General features: G+C 48.7%; 8 protein-coding genes across 8 annotated transcripts; 3 read left to right on the top strand and 5 right to left on the bottom strand.

Moving 5' to 3' along the window:
* Positions 1–524: 524 nt before the first annotated feature.
* Positions 525–4247, bottom strand: BP5553_07276 (RNI-like protein; the record flags this gene model as incomplete). Its single annotated transcript, XM_032015899.1, has 6 exons — positions 525–1844; positions 1894–2204; positions 2256–2546; positions 2593–2836; positions 2886–3117; positions 3208–4247. The coding sequence occupies 6 exons, from the start codon at positions 4245–4247 to the stop codon at positions 525–527; spliced, it is 3438 nt and encodes a 1145-aa protein (XP_031868168.1).
* A 2011-nt stretch (positions 4248–6258) lies between these two features.
* On the top strand, positions 6259–7541 carry BP5553_07277 (uncharacterized protein; the record flags this gene model as incomplete). Its single annotated transcript, XM_032015900.1, has 3 exons — positions 6259–6578; positions 6647–7222; positions 7271–7541. 3 exons carry the CDS (start codon positions 6259–6261, stop codon positions 7539–7541), a joined length of 1167 nt encoding a protein of 388 aa, XP_031868169.1.
* A 1281-nt stretch (positions 7542–8822) lies between these two features.
* BP5553_07278 (uncharacterized protein) lies at positions 8823–11614 on the bottom strand (the record flags this gene model as incomplete). The annotated part of the gene is made up of 6 exons (XM_032015901.1): positions 8823–8847; positions 8902–9298; positions 9368–9996; positions 10258–10417; positions 10473–11330; positions 11389–11614. The coding sequence occupies 6 exons, from the start codon at positions 11612–11614 to the stop codon at positions 8823–8825; spliced, it is 2295 nt and encodes a 764-aa protein (XP_031868170.1).
* A 588-nt stretch (positions 11615–12202) lies between these two features.
* Positions 12203–17567, bottom strand: BP5553_07279 (putative cpc-3 protein; the record flags this gene model as incomplete). Its single annotated transcript, XM_032015902.1, has 5 exons — positions 12203–12925; positions 12980–13398; positions 13449–15167; positions 15550–17305; positions 17358–17567. The coding sequence occupies 5 exons, from the start codon at positions 17565–17567 to the stop codon at positions 12203–12205; spliced, it is 4827 nt and encodes a 1608-aa protein (XP_031868171.1).
* A 420-nt stretch (positions 17568–17987) lies between these two features.
* On the top strand, positions 17988–19526 carry BP5553_07280 (Arginine biosynthesis bifunctional protein ArgJ, mitochondrial; the record flags this gene model as incomplete). Its single annotated transcript, XM_032015903.1, has 3 exons — positions 17988–18502; positions 18558–19433; positions 19487–19526. 3 exons carry the CDS (start codon positions 17988–17990, stop codon positions 19524–19526), a joined length of 1431 nt encoding a protein of 476 aa, XP_031868172.1.
* Positions 19527–19954: 428 nt separating this feature from the next.
* Positions 19955–20716, bottom strand: BP5553_07281 (NADH dehydrogenase [ubiquinone] 1 alpha subcomplex subunit; the record flags this gene model as incomplete). The annotated part of the gene is made up of 7 exons (XM_032015904.1): positions 19955–20006; positions 20065–20229; positions 20293–20335; positions 20389–20466; positions 20520–20526; positions 20591–20611; positions 20666–20716. 7 exons carry the CDS (start codon positions 20714–20716, stop codon positions 19955–19957), a joined length of 417 nt encoding a protein of 138 aa, XP_031868173.1.
* Positions 20717–21038: 322 nt separating this feature from the next.
* BP5553_07282 (Uncharacterized protein) lies at positions 21039–22650 on the top strand (the record flags this gene model as incomplete). The annotated part of the gene is made up of 4 exons (XM_032015905.1): positions 21039–21149; positions 21204–21275; positions 21335–21615; positions 21672–22650. 4 exons carry the CDS (start codon positions 21039–21041, stop codon positions 22648–22650), a joined length of 1443 nt encoding a protein of 480 aa, XP_031868174.1.
* Positions 22651–23122: 472 nt separating this feature from the next.
* BP5553_07283 (uncharacterized protein) lies at positions 23123–24403 on the bottom strand (the record flags this gene model as incomplete). The annotated part of the gene is made up of 3 exons (XM_032015906.1): positions 23123–23416; positions 23477–24248; positions 24324–24403. The coding sequence occupies 3 exons, from the start codon at positions 24401–24403 to the stop codon at positions 23123–23125; spliced, it is 1146 nt and encodes a 381-aa protein (XP_031868175.1).
* Between the last annotated feature and the right edge of the window lie 300 nt (positions 24404–24703).

Raw genomic sequence — 24703 nt, forward strand, 5'->3', positions numbered from 1 at the left:
TAGGATATAACAAAGGACTTTTGTGGGTATGTTTTCTAGCGCCTGGTGCTCGTGGTTAAGACGATTGCGAAACTAGAGATAGCGGCAGCAAAATACAATACAGTAAAGTACAATATCTTTATTCATTATGTATACGGTAATACCCGTCCAGTCATCCATCAGACCAAAGTATCAAAGTTGAAGCGATCAATCAATCCATATCATCCCTTCATCTACTCATGCCACGCTCAATAAAAATCCACCGGCACCCCATATCACATCACACTTGCTCATGTCCTCGCACTCCATCCTTTAAAATAGCAATATCCATCTTCAGACGCCATCCATGCATATAATGAAATGCAGTATCCACGAGGGAAAGGGTGAGAACCGCCGTCTTCCATTCCCACATGCAATGCCATGCGAAACACCACCCATCGAACGAGAAAACCAAGTGGTAAATCGTCGTAGCTCATGTTTGGTAGGTCGCTCTAGACTCCGTGTCTTACCTATGAAACAACAATGCTCGGCTCGAATCGAAAGATTCAAAGTCCCATCTTGAAAATTTCTGCCCCGGAATCTAATTCCATTAGTCTCCCGTATGCAATTGCAGGGAAGTCCGCTAGATTACCATCTTCAGCGTAAGGCGCTGATTCACCACCATCCACCTGAGATGCACCAATCGTCCCCTTGCCCTCAGCCCCTCCAGGCGTGGGGTTGCTACTAATACTCAAGTTGAGCATGCCCTTGTTGACATGATCATCAACGGGATTTGGAAGGTCCGCTTTCGGTGTCGTGGTTTTCAGCACCGCCTGCAAAATCCCATTGTCGCTCAAAGCCGTTGTCGGTCTCATAGTTTCCTCGTTGACATCGGGATCATCCTCATCAATACCAGCAGCTATGTTCCTATTCCGCGCTAGGAATTTGGACATCCTCTGCATTTCAGTATCCCAACGATCGGCTAGTACCTTCATAACGGCATCGAGATCCTGAGGTGTTATATCTTGTGTCTGGGCTTTCGATACACCTAATTTTGATAGTGTGCGGCGTACTGAAGATGCAACGTTACGCTCCTGCTTCACCTTGGTAGTGGCAGTACGACGAGTATCCCTTAAGCTGTTACCAAGGCGCTTCATAGATGCATCTTGTTCGTTGTGCATGAACGGAAATTCCAAGACTGCGTAGTTCTTGGCGAGGGCGTTCACTAAGATGGTAAAGCCTTGAAGGTTGATGTCGTTGTGCTCGCAATGAATGTGGGTCAACCCCGTATTCTCTTCCAGGACCGAGGAAAGCGTATTTGCACCTTCCAAACCGAGATCCTGATACTCAATCCGTAGTACTTTTAGAGTTTTGTTCTGCTTGAGCCCTGTGAGGGCGTGATTCAGGCCGATTCCGAAGCGGGCTACTTCCAAATGGGCCCGTTCACCAGAGATGTCAAGGTCCTCCAAAGTGGTATTCTCAGCAAACAACAGCCTCAGGGCGTCGCAAGTCTCTGGATTTGCGTCGTACGGAAGCGAGGCTTTTGATATATCCAAGGATCGCATCGTCGTGTTAGTTCGTAGAGCTTCTAACAATCGCCGAAAATGATCCTCCTTTTCAAACTCGATCATCCGGAGGACCAGGTGAGCAGGTGTGTGATTCTCCTTAATCGCTTTGACAATTTCGCGCATGCCCTTCTCGAGCTTATTGGCACTAACATGTAATTGCAGTTCGCGAGCTTCGCCTGGAGTGCCCGCCATGGCTCTCATTAAGAAAGCAACATGGTTGCCAGTCAAACCACATTGATCCATTTGGAGAACGCGAAGGCTGTCGGATCTGTCACTAGCCAGATATGTTGCGATTGAGTCGACTGTCATTTCATTGGCCTAAATCTAGTCAGTAAATGAGAAGGGCTTTACCGGCGGTAATACTTACTGGGATCCCGCTCATTATAAGTTCCTCAAGCTTCCACGACAATAAGACCTCCGGTGCAAACAAAGGCTGATTTCCGGACGTCCTAGTGATCCTTGACAGATCTAGCTTCCGAATCCGCGAAAACCGGCCCATGGATGAGGAAAACCGGTCAAGATCAATCCGGCCTGAATTGTCGGAGATGTTGATGCACTCCAAGGTGGCATTCTGCTTCTCTAGATGGCCTAAAAGTTGTAGGATGCCTCGGTCGCTAAGGCCGCAGCGTGAGCACTCAATTGCCCTAATACCGGAGCGCCTTTGTTTGAGAGCAGGAACTGATTAAGTGTTAGCGCGAGCTGTCAAATATGGGAATATGGCTAACATACTCATCTCATCCAAATCTGTTTCACCAAGTTTAATCCCATTTAGTACGATCCAACTAACTCGGGTTAACTGAGCAGCACATAGTGACAGGAGCGCAGCAACGATCTCGCATCCAGGATCTTTGTTAACTTCTTGGCCTTCAACGTCAAACATATCGTTCGGTCTCCGTGTAGGTAAAGTATTACTAAGGTCCATTCTTCGTACGCTCGACGATTTTAAGGCAAGAGCTTGGATTTCTCGGTACAGTATAGATTGGGTTTGCGGGATGATGTTAGGACGACCAATCGCCGGAACTAATGATGGATTAGCCACTGATAAGGTACGGGGTGTGTAGCTTACTATTATGACGAGTAGTATATGCTACATGATCTGTGCCATAGTCATCGGTAATACTATGCATGCTTTGCAAGTCAATATTCTTGAACGAGATTGAATGGAACGAATTGTTGTATCGTAGGGACCGCATGATTGCCAGCAGCTCGTAAACCGAGTATTTCGGGCTCATGGCTGGAGCATATAGCTGGAACTCTGGGGAATCCTCCACTTCCCAATCAATCCCATACATGATATTGGCGGGATTGCACTGAAATTCCGTTTAGTTAGGAAATCTCAATATCTGGGCCGCTACTTACATTATATGCCACACAATGAGCCACAAGGGTCCGATCGAAGGCGCCATATTCGTCTTGTCCTGAAGGAACTGCAACGTCCTCAAATCGTGATTGATCCTTTAGGGCAGGGAGTAAAAAGCTTCGATCAAGCCAAAGCGGCCTTAGATATTGCCAGTTCTTGTTGATACCAACCACAATATCGGAACTTGCAAACGAAGCGAAATCAAGCACCTGGATAGGTTGGAGAGGCATTCTGTGAAATAGGAGAAGGGACCATGTTAGAATAGCCACATCAAATCAAACAACAACCATTACTGGGGCTCCATGCACTAGGGAAGCTTACCGGAAAGTTAGCTCGAACCTATCATCCCCATCCTGCATATTCATCTGATAGAGCGTTACAATTCCATACATCTGCCTCTTCACATTTGGGGGAAGAAGACGCCCAGTTGAACTAGTAAAATCCGGAACAGGAATCAGATGGAGACAATTGATGCCGATGACCATATAGAAGACCACGCCGCCTAATTTATGCAGGTCATCAAACGATGACGACCGCCCTGGTTTTGGCGCCGGCGGCCGTCGAGCAACGCGGAAGATTTGAAAGTGGTCTGGATCGTAATCATGTAGCCCTTCGAGAATCTGAGCCAGGTAGCGAACGACTCTTTCAGGATACGGCTCCCCTTGAAGCAATCTAGCTTTGTGCGCGGCCCCTCTAATCGAGGAAAGCCAAAGATCGGCTTCCGTTGGATCATAGAGCATTAGCTGGATGCAGCCAACTCCATGATAATCCTCATCCAGATATACCACTTCGGTTGTGAAAAAGGGACGCCCATCTTCCACCCTGTATGTAGTAACGATCTGCGACAGAGGAATTCGATTGTCTCCCTCGGTAGATGCGTGGGAATGGTTTGATTGAGCATCCTGCAGAGATCCGACCGACGCGCTGGACGGGTGTCGAGAGCCCGTACGCCCGAAGGTAGGAGGAATGGACGGGAACACGTCAGAGGCTCGCGACTGGCTTTTGAAACGTATTAAATGTGTCTCCGTCAATACCAAGTATTCCTTCTTCTTCCTGAACATGCCGCTGGCGGTCTGGACTTCGCCATGGTACAGGATGGCCTTGTAAGGTGAGGTCCCGAGATCTGGGGTGTATCGGCCCTCGCGAGGCGATCCAGGCGTAGAGGAAGCCAATTTGTGCACTGCATCTTCGTCCACATCTGCCATGGATCTCTTCCCCAGAGATCCAAAAAGGGAGGTCGGTCTGACTTTGTGAAGCCCTCGAGGTCGTATTCGAGGGGAATCCAGCACTCCGCTCTGGACGGGGCTCATTGATCCATCACGCCCAGCGTCCAGGCTCACTGAAGGTCCGACGCTGAACATCGATGCCTTTTTCCCAAGTCTCGTCCTTGACTTCTTCTCGCCATCCGCTGTGCTGTCATTGACGCTGTGGGTGTCGGTGTGGTGTTGATGTGGGGGAAGGCTGGATTGAAAGTCGGGTCAACCTCGGCTTACTCCGTTGGCCAGCTGAAGTGCCAGGGGGGGGCTTGTTGCTCGTATTGCGTACACGGAGGGGATTTGTATTTGTATGGTGTACGGGTACCGATCAGACGGATCGCAGTATCAGATCAGCCACCAGCAAGTACTGTACGGAGCGTAGAATATGTAGTTTCTTCAATTATTGGCAGCTAATCCGCTTTCAACCGAGTATAAACAGGGCTCATATTAGGCTTACGCTTCCGTTAATCTATAGGTGCGTTAGGTAGCACGCTAAGAATGCGCGGGCAGAAAAGAGTGGTGTCGGCGCAGCTGAAACCACTGATATACGATTTTGCCGATATTCAATCAAAAAATCTCAACGAAAGATATATCTAATCGGCGCATCATGCACTTGAGCTATACCATAATACTACGCAGTAGAAGGGGAAAGAGTTAAAATGGCAAGAAATGCAGAGAGCAGAAAAACAAATCTGCCGCATACAGTTACCTATGTAGTCCGACGGCCCTGCCCGTTTCCAGGGGTGAATTATCAGCCCAGTGCTAAACTACCAGGACCAGGAGACATTAAGAGTCGTGAGACAGCCAAGCTAGACTACCAACTACTATTGTTTATTATAATGCCTTTCCTTTTACTTAAAAGATATATATCATCCTACTCTTCGCAGCGTACACTAAAATCAAAGAAATAGGAGTAGCTTTAACTTTTAAGTAAGTAAGAGTTATTATATACCTCTATGTTGTGGACCAAGGGCGGCCGACAAAGTGGGCTTTTACAGAGTAATAGTGTCTCTACTCCGTAGACAAAGTAGGGTTGATCCCGGGCCGTGAGTGCTAAGTAGCGATGACGTTGCCTCCGCACGGCCTGATGCTCGCCACCTGTGTATTGAGAGATTGATTGGTTGTCATCAGGGGATATCCAATCCGCCCCTGGAGATGTGTCTCAAGGGTTACGCTTTCAACCGGAGGGCCGAAGGCCTACTTCGTATAGATTTTTACTCTTTTATGTCATGAGCTGAGCTATTTTTATTAGTAATGTGGTATGTATGGCACGGACTACTGCTTGCATCTACTCCTTCTGGTCTAGAGATGTAGTTATTGTGTTGGTTGGAGATCCCTTTGTTTTAGTTTGCCAAGTGCGAGATTATTCCACAGAAAGTACCTCAGACCCACCATTTCCGGAGCCCCATAACCCCTGACAAGTACAGTACATTCTCGGCGAGGCATATGTATCTCGTGAAGGTCACTTCACTGTACGCGCATAGTACCCTCCAGCGCTTACATCACAGCGGGCAGCACGCCTCTAGTTACAGTAGGAATCCTCCTCGTAGATAATAAGAGAAATAATTGACTATGCTGCTGCTACCGACCCAGGACGCCACGAGAAGGGGCCAGCCAATCGTCCTGGAAAAGAAGAAGTAAGGCAGTGGGAAAGAGAAAAGAATAGAGCAGAAAACAAGATCAAGTCGAACGACCAAAGATAGAAAATAAGTAGGAATAAGGTACTACTTACAGTTACTGTTCGCCGTGCTCGTTCCCAAGAGATAAACGGGCAGGGGAGAGCCTTTCGCAGAACAGAGCAGAGCGTATTCCTCATTCATAAAGTTCGTTCTCATGGGTTCGTCCTCTTAAGAATGCTCATATCTAATATTAGCAGAGTATTACATATATATATCTACTATCTAATGCTGACTCCGGATCACAGCACGGATTTCACGAATTGAACCACATCTTGGCGATTCGCAATGCCTTCTGATAACTATCTACGTCCAGATAGAACCTCCATGGGCTCAAGGCAACATGCACCGCGTTGCAGGCTGGATACAATGTCAAGGGCGCCTCCTGACCGTGACCACTCCGGCGTACCACGTTGGCCGTAAACCCAGCCCCGAAGACAATGCCGCCGGCCCAGGCTGCGATCGGGAGCGTCACCGTTGGCTTCAGCTTGGCCTCCTTCCAGACCTCCTTAATCAGCGCCCAGGACAACCGCCTTCCACCAACGACTTCGCATAGCAGCCCACAGCCGGCGGCGAGGGGTGGGAAGACGGCCGCCAACGTGAAGATAGCGAAGAACACCAAGACAAAGAAGTCAGCGCTCAGCCACTCGTCGCGATACATGAAGCCCGGGTGGGTAAGGAGCCAGGGATTGGAACAGAGCTGCTCTGTCGAGCATGGCGAGTTCCCCGGCGCCTCGGCCAGAAAGGACGGGGCACAATCGTAGGATTGAAAGGGCAGATACGACTGCGAGATGGCGGGGAAGTTAACGTGCAGAACGTACGCAGTAGCAACCCACTGCACAAAAGCCAACGTGTTGAACACCCACGACAGCGTCCTGGGCCGGCGGCTGTTGGTGAAGGCACACGAATAGGGGTGGTACTGCACGAGAATGGCGTACTTCCATGGCACAATCCAGCCGATGGAGCTGGGCGCCGCCGTGTATGCCGGGCTGGCGGCGAAGCGCGCAAACGATGCCCACCACCAGACAAACGAGCACAAACTGTAGCCGTGGAGAATCCAGTCGTACCACGCTACCTCCCGAAGCGCCTTGCAGGCCGTTTCGACCTTGTTCTTTTTGCGAAGCTGAAGCAACTTGGCCCCGTTGCGTTGCCTAAAGTCCCACAGCACAGCGGCGAGCGTAATGGCCACGGCACACCAGACGGTGAGCGGCGTGACCGCAAAGGCCGAGTTGCGCGGCGTCGAGGGCACTATCTTGAAGCTATCCCTGAGGCAACTCACTGCTTGGCACCAGTCGTAGGTAACTGGGTCGCCGCCAGGCTTAGACGTCCGATTCTCGCTGACAACATATGGACTGATCACGACACTGATTCCATGGTCTGTGAACTCATGCCAATTGCCCCGGCGTAAGCTTAGGAGATTTGCCTGTACGTCCTGACAGGTGGCGGCTTTAGGCGGCGTCTTGGCCTGGCATTCTTCAAAGCGGCTGTTTTTGTAGAGCGCGAAGTCGAGGCTGGCCGGGCTGAAGTCAGCCTTGCTTCCTTCGACCAGGAACTTGGCCGTGAAGCCAATTGCGACGCCAATAAAGGCGAGAAAGGACAAAAGACCAAGCCATGTGGCGATTTCGATGAGATATCTGCCTCTGGGGCTCCCGCTAAACTCTCGATGAAACTTGGGGAATCTGCATTCAAGCGCATTATTATTATTCCCTCCGAGGGAGATTAGCTCCCTGTTCTTCCATAACGGCGCGGGCTACACACGCTGACTTTGCAATAATTGAGGCTCTTCTAGTTCATGCTCCTCCACCAGGTCATACTCGACCCTGACTCTCGGTGGTTTCGACCGCCGAGGGTTTTGTCGGGGCATGCTTCAACCGGGTTGAACAGTTGTGACTCTTGAGGGCGCCCCTAGATCACCGCTCAATAGCACGGAGTGGAAGAAGAGAAAAGGAAATAAGAGAACGTTAAAAAGCGACGGAAGTACTTCCGATCTTAAAGCAATAGAAACCCTTACATTCATGCCCATCCTCCTTGGCACCATGCAGATCAATTGTATTTTGGCCGCTCAGCCTTGCGGTGCTGAGGCTCTATCTGCCGTAGCCAATGCGTCTTCGTGGCACAGCTCACAGGAAGACGGCCCAGCATCTTCAACTATTTGGTTCCCTAGGGCAACCAAATAAGGGACACTAGCTACAAGGCTACAAGCCAATGCCAAAGCCAAAGGTCAAGTTAGGCACCAAAGATCCTGTTCAGGCGGCTGAAGCTTCCTTCCTTCCTCAAGGCTCTTGACAGCGAACCGTGACCCCTAGGTCGCGTTCCCCTGTGCTTCGCTCGATTAGGCCTCCAATTTCCAGCCCCTCCTTTCTTATTCGCTCTGGCTTCCAATTCTTGGTTTGCTTTTTCTTATTAACTAGGCTGATATAGCAGAGCCTACCGCAGCCACACCATAAATTCTCACCAACTGCAACTCATAACTCAGGGCCTGCCGCAGCCACGCCACATACCAAGGTACGCTAAATGGCAGGGTTCTTATTCCAGCGGCCTACGGACTAAATAGGTGCTCAACCACTGATTCGTCCCACATCAATACATGTTGCGACATAAGGGTGGCTAATGACTACACCTAAGGCACAAAGGGGAAAGAGGATTGAAGGACCCGGGGCATAAAGTATTTATCAAGACGAGTTGACTTTGAGATCAAGCAATTGATACCTAAAGCTTTTGTTTGGGTCGAGCGACAAAGTAGGTCCTGTAACGAAGCCTTTGATTGGGGGAAGTGGGAGGAATGAGAAATTGGCATACTCGACATCGACACGGAAATTTCAGCTGGGATGCATCATAATTCTACGAAAAGAGGACTTGCGGTGATAGGCGACAAAACGTAAATTTGTTATATACATAATGCCCGTTGTACAAATATCTATTCCACATTAAAGACGCCTAAAATGCAACGATATGCTTGCCACTGGGTCATTGGCATTATGCCAATACCCAAAGTTCCTCCTTCCTAGAACTTGTCCAAAGCTTCCGAGCTAGAACCATTGATTAGCATAGGTCAACAACTCTTTAAAAAGGTTTCGACTTACCCTTCAAAACCCTCATTGGTCCCCGCCTTTCCAATGAGAGCAGTAGCTTTAACAGCAAATCCGCCTCCGCTTCCCTCAACCCAAAGATCAAACTGATCTTTCTTTTCCGGGTCTCTTCTCGCACAAACGTTCAGAGTTTCAGTTGCATATAATGGCGCCAGATTTCTATAATCTAACTTCAAGATCATCTCATCGCTCTTAAGCTGCGACCGGAGTACTGACAGCATGAGAACGAGCGAGAGTGGGCCATGGACGAGTAGATTTCGATGTCCCTCTATCGTACGGCAGTACTCGGGATCGAGATGGATGCCATGGGCGTTGAAGGTGAGGGCAGAGAAGCGGAATAAGAGAGATGCACTGGGGGTGATGGGGATCCGGACATCTGGCGTATGGATGGCTAGATATAATGTTAGCCTCTAGATGTATATATGTTGAGAAGCATGGAGGGGAGAAAGATCTCGCATACGTTTCACTATCTTATCAGGACGGGCAGCATCCTTTTTCGCAGCCGCAGAAGTCTTCTCCTTCATGAAAACGAGATTCCTCTTCTCCAACGTAAAAGTAATTGTCGGGAGATCACCAGATGATTTAGCAGTCGATCCCGACTCAGACAGAAGGCCGACACGCCTCTCAATAGTCACAAACACCTTCTCATTTTCATCTTGCCCCTTGATCACAACATCGGTGATCTTTTCTTTGCAGACCGCCCTCGTGGCATTAAGCTTGATTTGGCGGTCGCCTCCTCTTTGGAATACCAGCGAACCACCAGCCCACATTCGCCGGACATATGGAGGGCCCGGGGACTGTAGCGGATCCGTACCATCTGGAAGGAGATCGCAGCTGCGAATCTGGGGTGGGAAGTATACCAGATGGTGTCCCTGAGGTAAAGTTGGTGCTGCACTAGGGCCCCCGTCCGGCTTTGCAGCTGGAAGGGTGAGGTCCGATGTCTTGAATCCGGAGGGGTAACATTTTTCCGGCAAGAAATCCGCCAGGCTTATATTGAGAAGATGAGAGTTTGTGGGCGATAGATAGTCATAGACATAATTTGCAGGACGGGACGTGACCGACTCAACCAGACCGGCTTGTGTTGAGGATCTTCGAATGGGGAGCTGTGAGGTTGAAATTGGACTGATAAAGCGAAGCCCCTGACGGAGGGATTGGCTTACTGTAAGGATCTTCATGGCAATGGTAAAACAAGAGACGGTTTATAATGCAATACGAACCCAAGATTCCATGCCACGAAAGGTATTATATATCCGATTTGGACTTGGACTCACATGATATGCTGAAGGTAAAGGCAAAGGTAAGTCGCATAAAGGCTTTATGGAGGTCATTGACTGGGATGCTACTGTTTACTGTACTCGGCTGCTCTGAGCTAATGAGCGGCCTCGGCTGTTGAATTTCCTGATTTCCTTATCGATAAGCCATCCTCTGCCAGTCCGATCACCGGAGATCTTATCCACCATTTCCTCCTTGCTCTCTTGGAGCTCCTTTATATCAAATCCCAAACCCAAGTCTGCCGGTCTATTTTGTCGGCCTATCCTTTCTCTCAAGCCTATTCTCCCAGCTACCCAGCCATCTCCAGCTTTGCACTAGTTTTGCCACGCAGGCCAAAGCTCCTTTCACTCTACCGGATGGATCGTCCAGTTTGCTCCCCTCAAATTCGACGAAGAAGATATATTGGAATGGTATCACTTTGGAAGGTCGACTATTTATGCTGGTCAAGTTCAGAGCATAGCCCCTGAAGCAGTCGAGGACTTGGGCAAGGGCGCCAGGAGATCGATGGTCAATTGTGAAAGAGATGAGGGACTTCGTCTTGATTGTCGTGGTGGGTGGCTTCTCAACAAATACCTTTTCCTCGACTGCCTCCTCATCGATGCCCTTCTTCAGGATGAAGAATCTGGTAGTGTTATCTTCGCGGTCCTCGATACCTTTTGCAAGGATATCTAGGTCATGGACCTTAGCTGCTAGACTGCTTGCAATTGCAGCGCTTGTTCCGGTGGTATCTTCTTTCGCTAGCTCTGCTGCCCGGCTTGTGGAACTGACGTCTATCCGCTCAATGCCCTTCAAGTATGCCCCCAGAAATATCTCGCACTGTCCCCATGCTTGCGGGTGGGTATAGAGGCGCTCGATATGTTTTAGGCTCCGTAAAGGTTTCGTTCGTGGCTGGACGGGAGCCGGGATGGAAATTGTTGGTGTGCAAGCGCCCGACGCATCTGGAGAGTCCGTGGCAGCATTCCGTGAAGGCTTGTGGCCGAGCAAGTAGTGACTGACGTCAAGGTAGGCTTCGCCGCAAATTGTGATATCTGGGAATAGGTTATGTCGATCTGCTAGGAGCTCGAGTGTGAAGATCACCGTGCCGTTGGTCGAATTCTCGAATGGCACAACTCCCAAGGCTGCTTCCCCAGATTGCACAGCTGTGAATACATCTATGGAATGACGGCGTTAGAATCTAGTGCCATGGCATCTCTTCGTGCAAGGTATTACCTGTGATCGTCTTAGCAGCCGTGTAGTTGTATTGGTCGGATTCGAAGCACGCAAGTGCTGCCTGAGCAAGATCGTAATCTGTCAGTCCAATGGACCATGGGGGACGCTGAAAATCACAAAGTGTATATACCTGATGAGTATAAGAAGAAACAGGGCCAAGGAAAGAGACAATAGGGGTGCGAGGGGTGCTAAGCTCCTGGTCTTGATCTGGATGCGTGTTGGCCATGGCTGCGGATTGGGGTATCAAGAGAGAGGTAGGTAAGCAGATGGGCAAAAATATGAATATACAATTAAGCCATTTCAATGAATCTCGCAAGGCTGCAGCACGCTCCCGTCTCGGCGTTCCTGAAGCATAGATCGGGTTTCGTCGTGTTGTTTCTGCCAATATCTATGTCACTACTTAATTTTGTGTCACATTGCGTTATCGGCGGTTGCCCCGCCATGTGACCCCACACCAAATAATGCTTTTTGGTGGACATATACCTATCTTACCTAGTTACCTTATTATAGAGGCAACCAAAGAGGTCCTAATAACCTTTACATTAACTGGTTTCGATTTTCAGGGCATCGGGGTTATTGCAAATTACTTATTCCTAGTTACCGAAAAAATTCCTAAGGGGGTGGGTGAATGGCCTGTACAATAGCAATATGGAAATAGTATCGCAAACCTAATAACGAGCTCAAAGGCTACCTTTGCAAGTGAACATTGTGGTATTTTCCCTTAATACTAAAATATTCCCCATTAGAAGTGCCTAACTAACTCCACACTCACTAAACACCAAGTCAAAACTCCAAGCAATGTCGTCTCTTCGCTTTATGCCCCAAGATCGTAATATATACACATGCCAGTCCTGAAATTGTACACAAACGAGTTCCGGGTGGTGTCCTTATTGTGCTGCGCCAGGCTATTCATCAAGTCATGAACTTCGCCCATATATCTCCTCTCGGCCATTGGAACAGCATGCACGACTTTCCTCCAGCTCTCTGGATCCGACAATTTCGTCACCCGGATAAGTTCCATAACATGATCAGTGGTTTCGATAGCAGCAATCGGACCGTCTAAGAATGATTGAACCAAAGTTGCAGCATGAGCTTGCGCCTGGTCAACAATGTTTCGTCTGTTCGACTTCTTGCTCTTGGTGCCAGCTACAAGTACGCGGACGTCCTGCTTATTGTCAATCTCGCTGGAGGCATCGGGTTGATTAGTGTTGCGGTTAATTTTGGCTCGTAGATATGTCCCTTCCCTGTGGTCTCTTTCACGGATTTCGCCCTTTAGCCAACCCAAAAGTTGAGTTGACGGGATATCGGTATCCGCGACTTCTTTTCGCCCCATGCTCTTGACCTTGACGACGGAATCCTGTTTTATTATCACAACCCACGCATGGTGGTCGTCCCTATATTTGCCAAACAGCTCCTCCGAGGACCTTGAATCTTGTGCCAATTCTGCACTAATATCGTTTGCCCAGAGATTTTGAACGATGTCGACACCTGTAGTGCGGAGAATGGTTGGATCATGACTAGCGACCAGCACATCACACTATACGATGGATTAGGGACAATAGACCACCCGTTTCACAAGGTGTTTACTTACCCTCTTCGTGTTCCAGACACCGTGTAGTTCCTCGTCGGGCTTTTTCAAAAAACCTTTGGGCCCTGCCTTGGGCAACCTAGCCAACTTTTCCCACGCCAAATTAAATCCAACGGCATGTCGTTCCTCAGCCTGGCTCCCCGCTCGGTGTCGGTGTTCTCGAATCAAAGAATCATAGCGTCCACCAGCTGCGAAGACGTCTTTAAATTTCCTATCATAGAGACAAGAAAACACTACCCCTCCTTTACAGAATCTATCCCTGAGACTCGCAAGAGGGCTCACATAGATCTTGCTGTGTACCTGGAAGCGTTTAGTGTAGTCGATCACGTCTCGAAGATGAGCTATAACTGGAGATGCCTTCTCGAACGTATCGGTTCCCTCGAAGATAGTTTTCAGCTTTTGAAATGCTTTGTTAGGTGTATCTGACTAGTGTTAGTTGCTCGTAAATATACCCGGAAAATTGGAGAAGTACCTCGAAAGTCAAAGTTCTGCAAGTCATCGACACTGGTTACCGAGACCCCAATAATAGGTGATCGTAGCTCGTTTCTGATTTTCTGCCAGCTCCAAGATTGCACATTGAGTTTGCTGAGTGTATCTGCAACAGCATCCCGGATACCCGGCTCTATCCTACAGTAGTCGAATATAAGACCCAAGAGATCCGAGTGGTTAACATGGAAACACATATGGGTCGAATTTAGAGATGGGAAGCTCGTTACGATCTCATCTAGAACCTTGATTACCTCAGCCTCTTTCAATGCCAAATCCAGACTGTCAGACGAAACAATGTCGAAATCAACTTCGCCGAAGGTTTGTGGTTGGCCCCCAGACTCTCTATCTCGGAAAACGGGACCGAAAGCAAAGGACCGCTGTACCAACGGGTCGTGTTTTGCGACGTTCCGAGCATGGGATAGAGTAAGGTCGTAGGGCAATTGCAATACGGTCCCGTGAGGATCAAGTAGCTGAACAGCATTCGATCCGTAATGACGAGAGCGTGGGAACAATAAATTTCGCGGTGTCTCAACAGCTCCGTGATGCCGGAATATGGCAGTCAGCTTCTGCTTAACCAGACCCTGAAGTAAGAGGTCGTTGGCACTGTGATTCGAGGTGCCCATATCCCAAGCGAAGTCTTTGGCTTGTGGATTTGGCATTGAAAACAAGGCGCTCATCATCTTCTGATAATAAGGCGATGCTGAGTCGGATAGGCCTGCCAGAGCCCGGCGGATAGTCTCACTCTCCATCTGCACGGGAAGTTTGCCGCCCTGCAAAAGCTCGGAGCTAGAAGGTCGTTCTTTTGGGTTATGGCTGAGAAGAGAATATATAATATCAGCCTGCACAGCCTTTCCGGTCAAGTCGAAGTCTTTCGGTAGTTTAGGCTGCTTCAGTCGCAAGCCCTCACTAACCTGAGCTCTCTCCATCCCTGGAATTAGTGGCCGGTAACACATCTCGAAGAAGATGATACCTAGCGAATACATATCTACTTTGCTTGTGTACGAGCCACTACCGACATTGGATGAGACCTCGGGCGCAACGTAAAAGGCGGTCCCGATACTCTTCGTCATATCTGCATTCATTGTTGTAGATGAGGACGCCTTTGTAAGAGAGTACTGTCCGCTTGTCGCAAGTCCAAAGTCGCCGATTTTCACATTGGAGGTGCTGTCGATGAAGATATTCTCAGGTTTGAGATCTCGGTGAACAATATTGAGACCATGGATATGGACGAGGCCTTCAAGGATTTGCCGAAAAACACGCCATATTTCATCAACCTCTTTATGTAATCCTCGTTTGATGAGATCCCTAAGTGTACGTTTCTCACAGTACTCCATAGAGATATAAAGAATCGTCTTATAGGAGCGGTGGTAGCGCGAGCCGGATCTACTTCTTTTTGAGAACAGCCTATTATCATATCTTGATCCACCGTTGCCATTGTGGTTATTACCACTCGTCGATACATCGTCTTCTTCATCGGAATCATCGACAGCGTCTGAGCCATCATCATAGCCGAATTCGATTTGTGGGTATCCGCTAGATGATATGAAATCAAGGCCTCCAGTGCTAACATCGAATTCAATGTTTGGACCAGTGCCGAGAGACATGTCACCTAGAGAGGTTTCAGTTGCAGCATCGGTAGTTGTCGCATCGTCATCGGTCCCAGAAGTATCGAAGACCTCCTCCGTCCACGTATTGTAATATCCTATTATGAAGAAATGATTAGACAATGTTAGAAATGTGTTGATCTCGGTATTGTACAGAGAATGGCGCCGAGGATAGTTGTAAGGGTGCAACCATAAGTTCCACCCATCTCTAGTGGAATACATTGCGATTACCCAGTTGCCCCGCCCATCAACAGATAAATGCGTGGTGAATGCACTGAATTTTCAATATATTCCAAGAAATTAAGATCGAAACACTCAGTAAGGGAGTCCTCGTCAAGGGCAAGCAATAATCTCCCTTATTGTTTGATTCCCGAGACTAGAGCAAATTATGTCTCCCGGAACTTTCCGTAGATGAGCTATACTCGTATACTGAACTTGACTATATGTTGTATTCGGAGAGGTTTAGGAAATCTGACTTACGAACTACTGATGGATGGCTCAGTTGGGACAGAAGCCGAACTTCCTTCAATACTTCTGTCAGGGATGCCGAGGACTTTTGCGTTATCTTCTTGATTGCATAGATTTGGCCGTCGAGCTTTTTCCGTGCCTTAACCACTTCTCCAAAAGCTCCCTTTCCTAGCCGACCCTCTTCTACGAAATCTTCTCGGTACCTAGACAATGGTCCAGTATACGCATTCATGGAATCATGCCTGGTCCGACGCGGAGCTAGCGCATATGCGGATGATATTGAACCCTGTCTCGAGCCCGCTGTGGAAGTTTCTACATCCAGCAACTCAGCGTCTGTCGCAAGAAATTCAGAAGAGGCTAACTCGAAAGCGCGCGGTCGCTTCTTTGGATCTGCTTTAAATAGCTTAACAATGAATTCATGGCAAGAGTCAGTCAAAGCTAAAGAGTTGGCTAAAGCTGTCGGAGACGAATACTTCTTGAGAACTGACGGGCCAAATGCCATCTGGAGAAACATAATGCCGAAGTCCCATACATCCGTCTTCTGAGTATATTCAGAGTTGCTGCAACTTGCTATCTCAGGGGGGAGCCAATATGCCGACTTGGCAACTGGAATCGCGGTCTTTGATTGTGTCTTCCCACTGAGATTCTGCAACTTCCTTTGGAAGCCCCCGTCAGAAAGCTTCGGCTTGACCTCTCCGCTTTGTTCTCGGACGAGTAACACATTTCCCATGTGTATGGCTTCGTGAGTGATACCATGATCATGAAGGAAACGCAAGGCATCCAGTAGCTCGATAGTCCAGGAACGGACTCTGCCAACAGAAAGTGTTCCAGTAATATCAAGCAGCTCTCCCAAAGATCCTTTCTCAGCAAATTCAGTCAGAATACTGACAGTCCAACCAGATTCGGATTCACCATCATCGTCAATAGTTTTGTGGACCTTGGAATCGAGAAGATCAAGGATATTTTGATGCCTGATATCTTTGAGCGACTTCAATTCAGTCTCAAGTATCTGCAGTTGCTTTTTGAACGCGTTTTGGTCTTTTACACCTGGGTCCAGATCTGTCTGCTTTAAGACAAGTGTTGGAGCATCAGCTTGAGAAACCACTGGTCTTACAGTGAAGCATTTAGATATTGGTCCCTGACGTATACAGACCTTGCCTGTAACGACTTGAAAGAGAAAAGGGTTGCCATTGGCATCAATAAGGCTAATTGGATGATCGAATTCTAGAAGCTCGTTCTTGCCTCTGAAACTACCATTGTCAATCGCGGCTCGGGAGACCAGTGTTGTGGATAGCCGGTTCTTCTTTTTCGTCTCTTTAGCTTTTGCTTGCTGGCGCTTTAGTTCGTCCTGCACCAGAGAACCTAGCATCCGCTCCTCTTCCAAAGTCGCTATTTGTTTTTTGCGCTCCCCTTCTTCTTTCTGTCGCTGTGCTTCCTTAGCTGCAGCTGCCTCGTGTGTAGCACGCTCCTCCTCTAGGCTGGGCAATTCCAAGCCAGCCGCCTTAGCTTGGGCAGCATCTTCCAAGATATCCAGGCACGCGTTGACAATTTCCATGATCATAGCTTGCTCTGCAGCCACCAACTCCTTAGGCTTAGTCTCGATAACTTTCTGAAGCTTAAATAAAGTACTTTCTCGGAGATATTGGCCGCCTTTGAAACTCAACAACGGGGCCGTCTTCGGGTATGAAGCGGTGAAGACGACACATAGGATTATAGATATATCCTGGTCTGAGGAGGTAATGCGGATCTCGAAGCTGGGCTCAGCTTTCTATAGAAATTTAGCAAGGAGGGAGTTCCAAAAGTCGACGTAGCCAACAAACCTTCCAGGCGCCATGACTTGTCTCTATCCTACGAAAGTCATCCCCGTAGATGGACGCCAAGGCCACCAGCTCATCTTCTTGGATCTCTTCATACTGGGTCTCCGGCACGAATTCGACCGGTTTATTCGGTTCCGGTTTGGGTTTTGGGAAACCAGGTAAGGGCGTGGTATTCTGTTGTGACTTCTTTCCCCATGGGCTGCTTGGTGGCATGTTGACGTTGAGATCTCTGCAATTGAAGGGTCGGACCTGAGCGAAGGTTGTGATCTGAAATGATACACGCAGCCGAAGCTGCGAGATCTCTACTTGCTAGGGAAATACATATTATTCACCGTAGTGGCAGTAATATAATGCTCTTTGTAGGTTGTCAGGACAAGGAGTTGATAAGGAAGCCGACATGGCCACCGCCAGAACAAGGCTGAACTGCGGCCGTGTTCCTGGCCTTGCGCTAAACCATAAAGAGGGCTGTCAGAAAGTTGTCAGAATACAAGATTTGGGAGTCATAAAATCTTTGGAGATAATACAAACGAAAGGAAACAAGAAAACCATCAATTACTCTACCCACTGAAATCTAGAGCTTTCTGAACACTTGATAGGTGCTCAAAGGGTCTTTAGACCATCCTTTCCCCGCCAATGGCTCTCCGACCGCAACAGACTGGTGTTCTGACACGACTGATACGGCCAACAACATTACAGTCCACGGTCACATCCGCCCATGTTCGCCACTATAGTGCCCCTCCCGATGGAGCAATTCCCGCCGCAAAGCAGAAGTATGTGCCTACACATGGCATATACCCTAGAGGATTCCTCGTCTCGGGGACTCATGTTGGAGTCAAGCCTACCAACAAGAGCACACCAGATCTAGCCTTTCTCGCCTCAGAAACACCATGTGCGGCTGCGGCAGTATTCACGAAGAATAAGTTCCAAGCGGCTCCTGTAACTGTCAGCAGAGAAATGCTAAAGCGGAGGAATAATGCTGGAATCCGGGCTGTCATCATCAACTCTGGATGTGCAAATGCGGTGACTGGGAAGGGTGGTTTGGAAGATGCGGAAAAGATGGTGGCAGAAGCTGATAGATGTTTTGATCTACCTACGGATGGAAAGGGAGGAAGTTCTATAGTTATGAGTACCGGCGTGATTGGCCAAAGGTAGGTTGTGTGATTGACCAAGCCGGACCAACTTTCAACTAACCTGTTTTTACAGACTACCGATTCAGAAGATCCTGCACAAGATACCCTCAGCTTATTATGCTCTGGGGACATCCCATGGCCATTGGTTATCTACGGCACGAGCAATATGCACGACTGATACTTTCCCCAAGCTTATTTCACGAACGTTCTCCCTACCATCCTCCCCCACCGTCGAGTATAGAATAGCGGGGATGACGAAAGGGGCTGGTATGATACACCCAAATATGGCAACTCTATTAGGGATGATTGCTACGGATGCTCCAATTGCACCGGCGCTCCTTCCTAAGCTGCTTACCAATGCTGTCAACAAGTCCTTCAACAGCATCTCCATCGATGGTGATACCTCTACTAATGATACAGTTGCCGTCCTAGCTAACGGTGCTGCTGGAGGGCAAGAAATCACGTCAGAATCTTCCGATGACTACAATGCTTTCCAGAAAACATTGACAGAATTTGCTACAGACCTTGCCAAACTTGTAGTTCGGGATGGTGAGGGAGCAACCAAATTCGTCACCATCCGTGTGACGGAATCACCGTCCGAGGTTGGTGCACGAAAAGTTGCTAGCACCATTGCAAGATCTCCCTTAGTCAAGACAGCCTTATATGGAAAGGACGCAAACTGGGGCCGCATACTTTGTGCTACTGGTTATTCACAAATTTCTGAACCAGGCATGCCGGTTACTGATGTTCCGGAAATTGTCCCCGAAAAGACGAGTGTCTCGTTTATTCCTACCGACGGATCTCCTGAACTCAAACTGCTTGTCAATGGTGAGCCAGAGACTGTAGATGAGGTTCGCGCTGCAGAGATCTTGGAGCATGAGGATCTAGAAATATTGGTCAGATTAGGGGGTGGTAAGGAAGAAGCTGTCTATTGGACGTGTGATTATAGGTAATACACCCCTGAAAACTCAGTTGAGATTAGCATTGGCTAACCTTTCCAAGTCACGAGTATATCACTATCAATGGAGACTACCGCACATAAGTGGATAACTCGGGCTTAATCTGCGAGCAAATATTTGCGAAATAGAATGAAAATAGAAGTGCGACCAACTATTACACCATATGGATTCACCCGGGTTTAGGTCCATTCCTAGGCTTCGGGTCTACCTGAATCCAAATTCAAGGGGGCAACCACTGCGTTACTTTAGACAAAAGGAATAGTCATATACCCTATAGACTTCAATATAGTCAGTTAGAGACGACTGAGCGTTCTAAACCAGGCAGTTTCCTAAAACGAAAGTTAATAGGCCGGGAAGCTGTTATTAACCGCACTCAACAATTTTTTATCTTTCTCATTGTGTCGGTAGATGGGCTTTGCCAATAAATCACTTTGAACAGCGTTGAGTGTAAAACGAACTCCATTCCTCAAGACACTATATACAACCCCCAATCCCCAAAACCAATCCATATCTACCGCCTAGCAGCAGGCTCTGGGATCCACACGCTGCTCTTTGATTTCGTACTATGACATTTCGTATCAGATCATCTGCACGAAACAGAAGGGAGTGTAGAAAACTCACGTAGAATATGGTTTGTACGCAGACCTTGTGGCAGTCATATTCGGCACATGCTGCTTATTGGATTCCTCCCAAGTCCTAATCTGAGTTCTCATGATAGGATCCTCAGCCGGTGGCTTGTCAACCATGTATGAAATCCACGCATGCCATCCAGGGTCGATTTGTGAGCTATCTCAACTGTCAGGTCCAGAACACCCTACATCATGCCTTCGGGTATGGGTGGGATCTTACGCATCGGATTCGTAATCTCTGTAATCAACCCATCTTGTCCGTACTGTGTTCTTGTGAGAAATGGTATTATTGGGCGGGGGTCTCGGCTGTGCTCACATGGCAGTTCGTCGACGTTCTCGAAGAATTTGTTACCCCAGCGGTCCTTGCCGACTAAGATACCGGCTTTGGTATCACCTAACAAAGCTGTTAGCCCTAGCCTCAATATAGCGACAAGTTTCAGGGCATACCTTGGTGCTAGAAGGGAAGAGCATCGTTCAGCTAGGCTGTTGCGGGAAGCACGAGTTGTTTGGAATCATACCTGCATTTGATGGAGGGCATCCTGCGGGAACAACAATTAGCAAGGTTCTCCGGTTCTGCCAGGTGAGTCTCATACCCTGATACCAGCTTTGCGCAGGTGGCGCCACGACCTCGTAAGTGTAGACATCTTGTCTGTTGTTCAATGGCTTCTGGAGTGGAGGAGGTGATATCGTTGTATGGTCGAAGGCGGGCTATATTTCCGCCAAATCCGGTCTAGCGCCTTCGGCATCTCAAAGCTCAAGCTCTCAAACTTCAAGCTTCACTACCAAGCACTAGATGCCATTAGGTGACTGCTTTGAAAACTGGCAATGATAGTCCGGAGTAGCATAAGATGCTCTGCCATTCGACGAGTTCAGGTCTGCCGGCCGCGATTGCTCCAGGCTAAGCAGCGCAGATTCTCGACATCCGCTTCATTTGCTACGAGCAGCAACTCCTCGTCCACAGCTTCGATGGTCGCAGCGTTCACCAGCGAACTGGACAGGATCGCACCGAAGTTCGAAATCCAAGGGTCGCAGATCCACATCCTACGCACGCCGTCTGAATTCTACGAGACATTGAAGGTCCGCTCGAAGTATGAAACCGCATAATAGGAATTGTAGCTGATGGAAGGATAGTCCAAGATACTTGCTGCGGAAAGGCATATTTTTCTGTCTACGTTGTACATAGGAAAAACAGAACATGAATTTGTAAAAACCATATCCGCGTCCCTAGCATTCCTTGAATATATGTTGATTCTCGGGCCCAGATTTCAACACTGCAAGCCGCTCTAAGAGCCAAGCCACATCTGAAATTGAGTATCTTGACAGATGCTCTGAGAGGGACACGGGAGTCTCCAGACCCATCATGCGCGTCTCTACTTGCTCCACTGGTTGCGGAGTTTGGTACGGAGAGGGTGGAAATTCGAATGTACCATACGCCGAATTTAACGGGACTACGGAAGAAGCATATCCCAAGACGAATCAACGAGGGATGGGGATTACAGCACATGAAGCTTTATGGGGTAGATGATGAAGTTATAATATCTGGGTACACTTACGCTCCTCGGATTTTGTATATTCAAGAGGACTAACTAACTGGTATAGTGCCAACCTCTCGACCGATTACTTCACCAACCGACAAGATAGGTACCATGTGTTCTCCTCAAAAGAGATCACAGAATACTTCTTCAATATCCATAATGCGGTGTCGAAACTCAGCTTTTTAGTGATCCCAGAGAAGCAGATACCTGCAGGCTACACCCTGGACTGGCCATCCACCAACCTCGCCCCATCCCCTCTCTCTGATCCCACAAAATACATTACCCGCTCGACCTCTATCCTCGCCCCTCTGGTCCAATCCGCCTCCCCTGATTCTAAAAGCATCGTCTCCAAGGGAAAGACAAACACAACCGTCTATCCCCTCTCCCAACTGACCCCCCTCCTAGAACCAGACACCTCCACGGAACTCCCTTTAATCCAGTCTATCCTCCGGACCCTCTCCCAACCCGCCTACAACAACTCATCCTGGACCTTCACAGCCGGCTACTTCAACCCTCATCCATCGCTAACCCCTCTCCTCCTCTCCACCGCCTCGAGCAACAACACCGTAATAACCGCCTCCCCGTTCGCAAACGGTTTCTACGGCAGCAAGGGCGTATCTGGTCTGCTCCCCGCAGCCTACACACTCCTCTCTAGGCGGTTCCTCGAAGCGGCCGCTAAAGCCAATCGCACAAACGATATATCCCTTCGAGAATGGCGCCGAGGCACCGTAGGCGAGAAAGACGGATGGACGTACCATGCCAAGGGGATGTGGGTGAGCTTGAATGGCGAGAAAGAGCCGAGCATCAGTATTGTCGGGAGCAGCAATTACACCAAGCGAAGCTACGGATTAGATTTGGAGGTGGGAACTTGCATTGTTACGAAGGATGAGGGGTTGAAGGCGAGGTTGAGGGAAGAGAGGGATGGGCTGCAGGATCACGCGCGGGTGGTGGGCATGGATGAGTTTGTGAAGATGGAGAGAAGGGTCGGGATTAATGTTAGGATTGCGATGTGGATTGTGCAGATGGTTGGAGGCGCCTTGTGAAAACGGGCCTAGGAATCATCATGTGTTCGATTAGTTGGTTGTATCATCTGCCTGGTCTAGGGATTTGTAGGTTATACCTACGTGTATGCGTATGTTTCACATTTTAGATTTATAGACATACAACAAAGTACGGAAATTTGAATCGGGGGTTAATATTACTCTTAACACATGTTATGTACCATAACAAGAAAGTTAATTAAACTGAAGGAAAAAAAGATTCGTGTCTTCGTCGTTCTGTCGTCTGAATCCTGCACAGGTTCTATTACAACTCCGCCATGAGGTTTTATGTGCTCTCATCCCAATCCTGTGCGGAGTCCTCCCTGCACTCCCTTCGCCAAACACCTTTGAAATGCCATTCATAAACTATCCATTCCGCCTCCCACACTCCATCATGCTTCAGTTATCCTGCATGCTAAATTTTCATCCCTATCATGACCATCTTTACTAGTTTATAAACCTTCTTGACTCATGATCACAGAATCTCCTTCAGCTTCCGTTTCTGCTCAGAGGTCAGATACGTTGGGAATCTAACATTATACGTGACGATGAAGTTCCCTCTTTGACCGGGTTTCTTGCTGATTGGCATGCCTAGGCTGGGGTAACTATCTTTGCTGCCAGGTTGCGTGGGACCCGCTTTCTCGATGTTGATTTGCTTTCCGTCGATCGTGGCGACGGTTCGTTTCCAGCCGGTTAGGGCTTCTTTGAGCTCGAGGTCTATGGTATGGTGTATATCGTCGCCTTCACGGGTGAAGAGCGGGTGTTTTTTCTGTGATGGTTGTTAGTTAATCCGTCGGAATAGTGTATCAAGGGGGAAATAATAGCTTACCTCTTCAATAGTGAAATGCAAATCTTGTTGCCCGCCTTCCTCTTGATCTCCCACGCCCTTGAACTTTATCTTGCTGCCCTTCTTTAAGCCAGGCTTGATATCCATCTCAAGGACTTTGTCCTGCGTGGTGCGCTTGCCGGTAACTTCATCGAAGGCCTTCCGCTTAATCTTCATCTTCTTATGACAACCATTAAACAGCTCTTCGAGGGTAAGCGGCAGCGGTCTCTCCACGGTTGTAACTTCAAGCTCCGACGTTCTCGGTCGCCCAGCAGGCTCCGCACCAAACTGCGAAGTGCGAGATCGAGTTCCACCACTGCCGCCCGACGTACGGGATCTAGGTATACTACCAAATATATCCTCGAAGCCTGCAGCACCACCACCACCTCCTCCACCCATTCCCGTTTGTCCACGCAAGAACTCAGAGAATATCGAGTCTGGATTGCTGAAGGTGAATCCTCCTCCAGCCCCGGGCCCCTGGTTGAATTCGTAATGGAATCCTTGGGGACCTCCACCCCTACCACCGCCTGGCATGCCTCCAAAGTCAAATCCTCCTCCTGGCGCGCCGCCAGCGTTTGCGTATGGGTTACCCCCTTGGCCTGGCTCTGGGGGTGGTGGGCCTCCCCGAAGTAAGAATTCCAAACCATATTGATCGTAAGTTTTCCGCTTTTCGGGATCGGAGAGGACTTCGTAGGCTTGGGAGATCTCTTTGAATTTCTCTGCACTCTCGGGCTTGTCCTTGTTCTTATCGGGATGGAATTTCAATGCCATCTTACTGTAGTATATATTAGCATTTATGTCATTGTCACGATGCAAGGGACGAGGGATATACGGGAGGGATGGAACTTACTGGTATGCTTTCTTGATGCCATCCTGGTTGGCATCGGGCTTCAAGCCCAAGGTATCATAGAGCTTCGTTTCAGCTACCATGGTTGCGATGCGGTGCCACGGGAGGTATCCTATATGTGACGCTTGCGTTCAATATATGATCGACGAGTGTCTTGCGGTGTGGTGTATAGCTGGAGCCACGACCTTATGGAACAGGCGTGAACCTCGTTTTCTCGGTGAACAGAAGGGTCGTGAAAGAGATAGTTCTGGATGTCTCTTGGTGTCGTGGTGTCGCACAATGCGCTAATCCACAGGGCGGGTGCTGAACAGCTGATCGTGTGATTTGGTTATTTGTTCGGCTTTTGTCTGGATGTCTGATCCTCGAGCGAACAATGGGCGCTT

Source organism: Venustampulla echinocandica (genome assembly GCF_003357145.1).
Source record: "Venustampulla echinocandica strain BP 5553 chromosome Unknown scaffold_5, whole genome shotgun sequence".
NCBI classification, from domain to species: Eukaryota; Fungi; Ascomycota; class Leotiomycetes; order Helotiales; family Pleuroascaceae; genus Venustampulla; species Venustampulla echinocandica.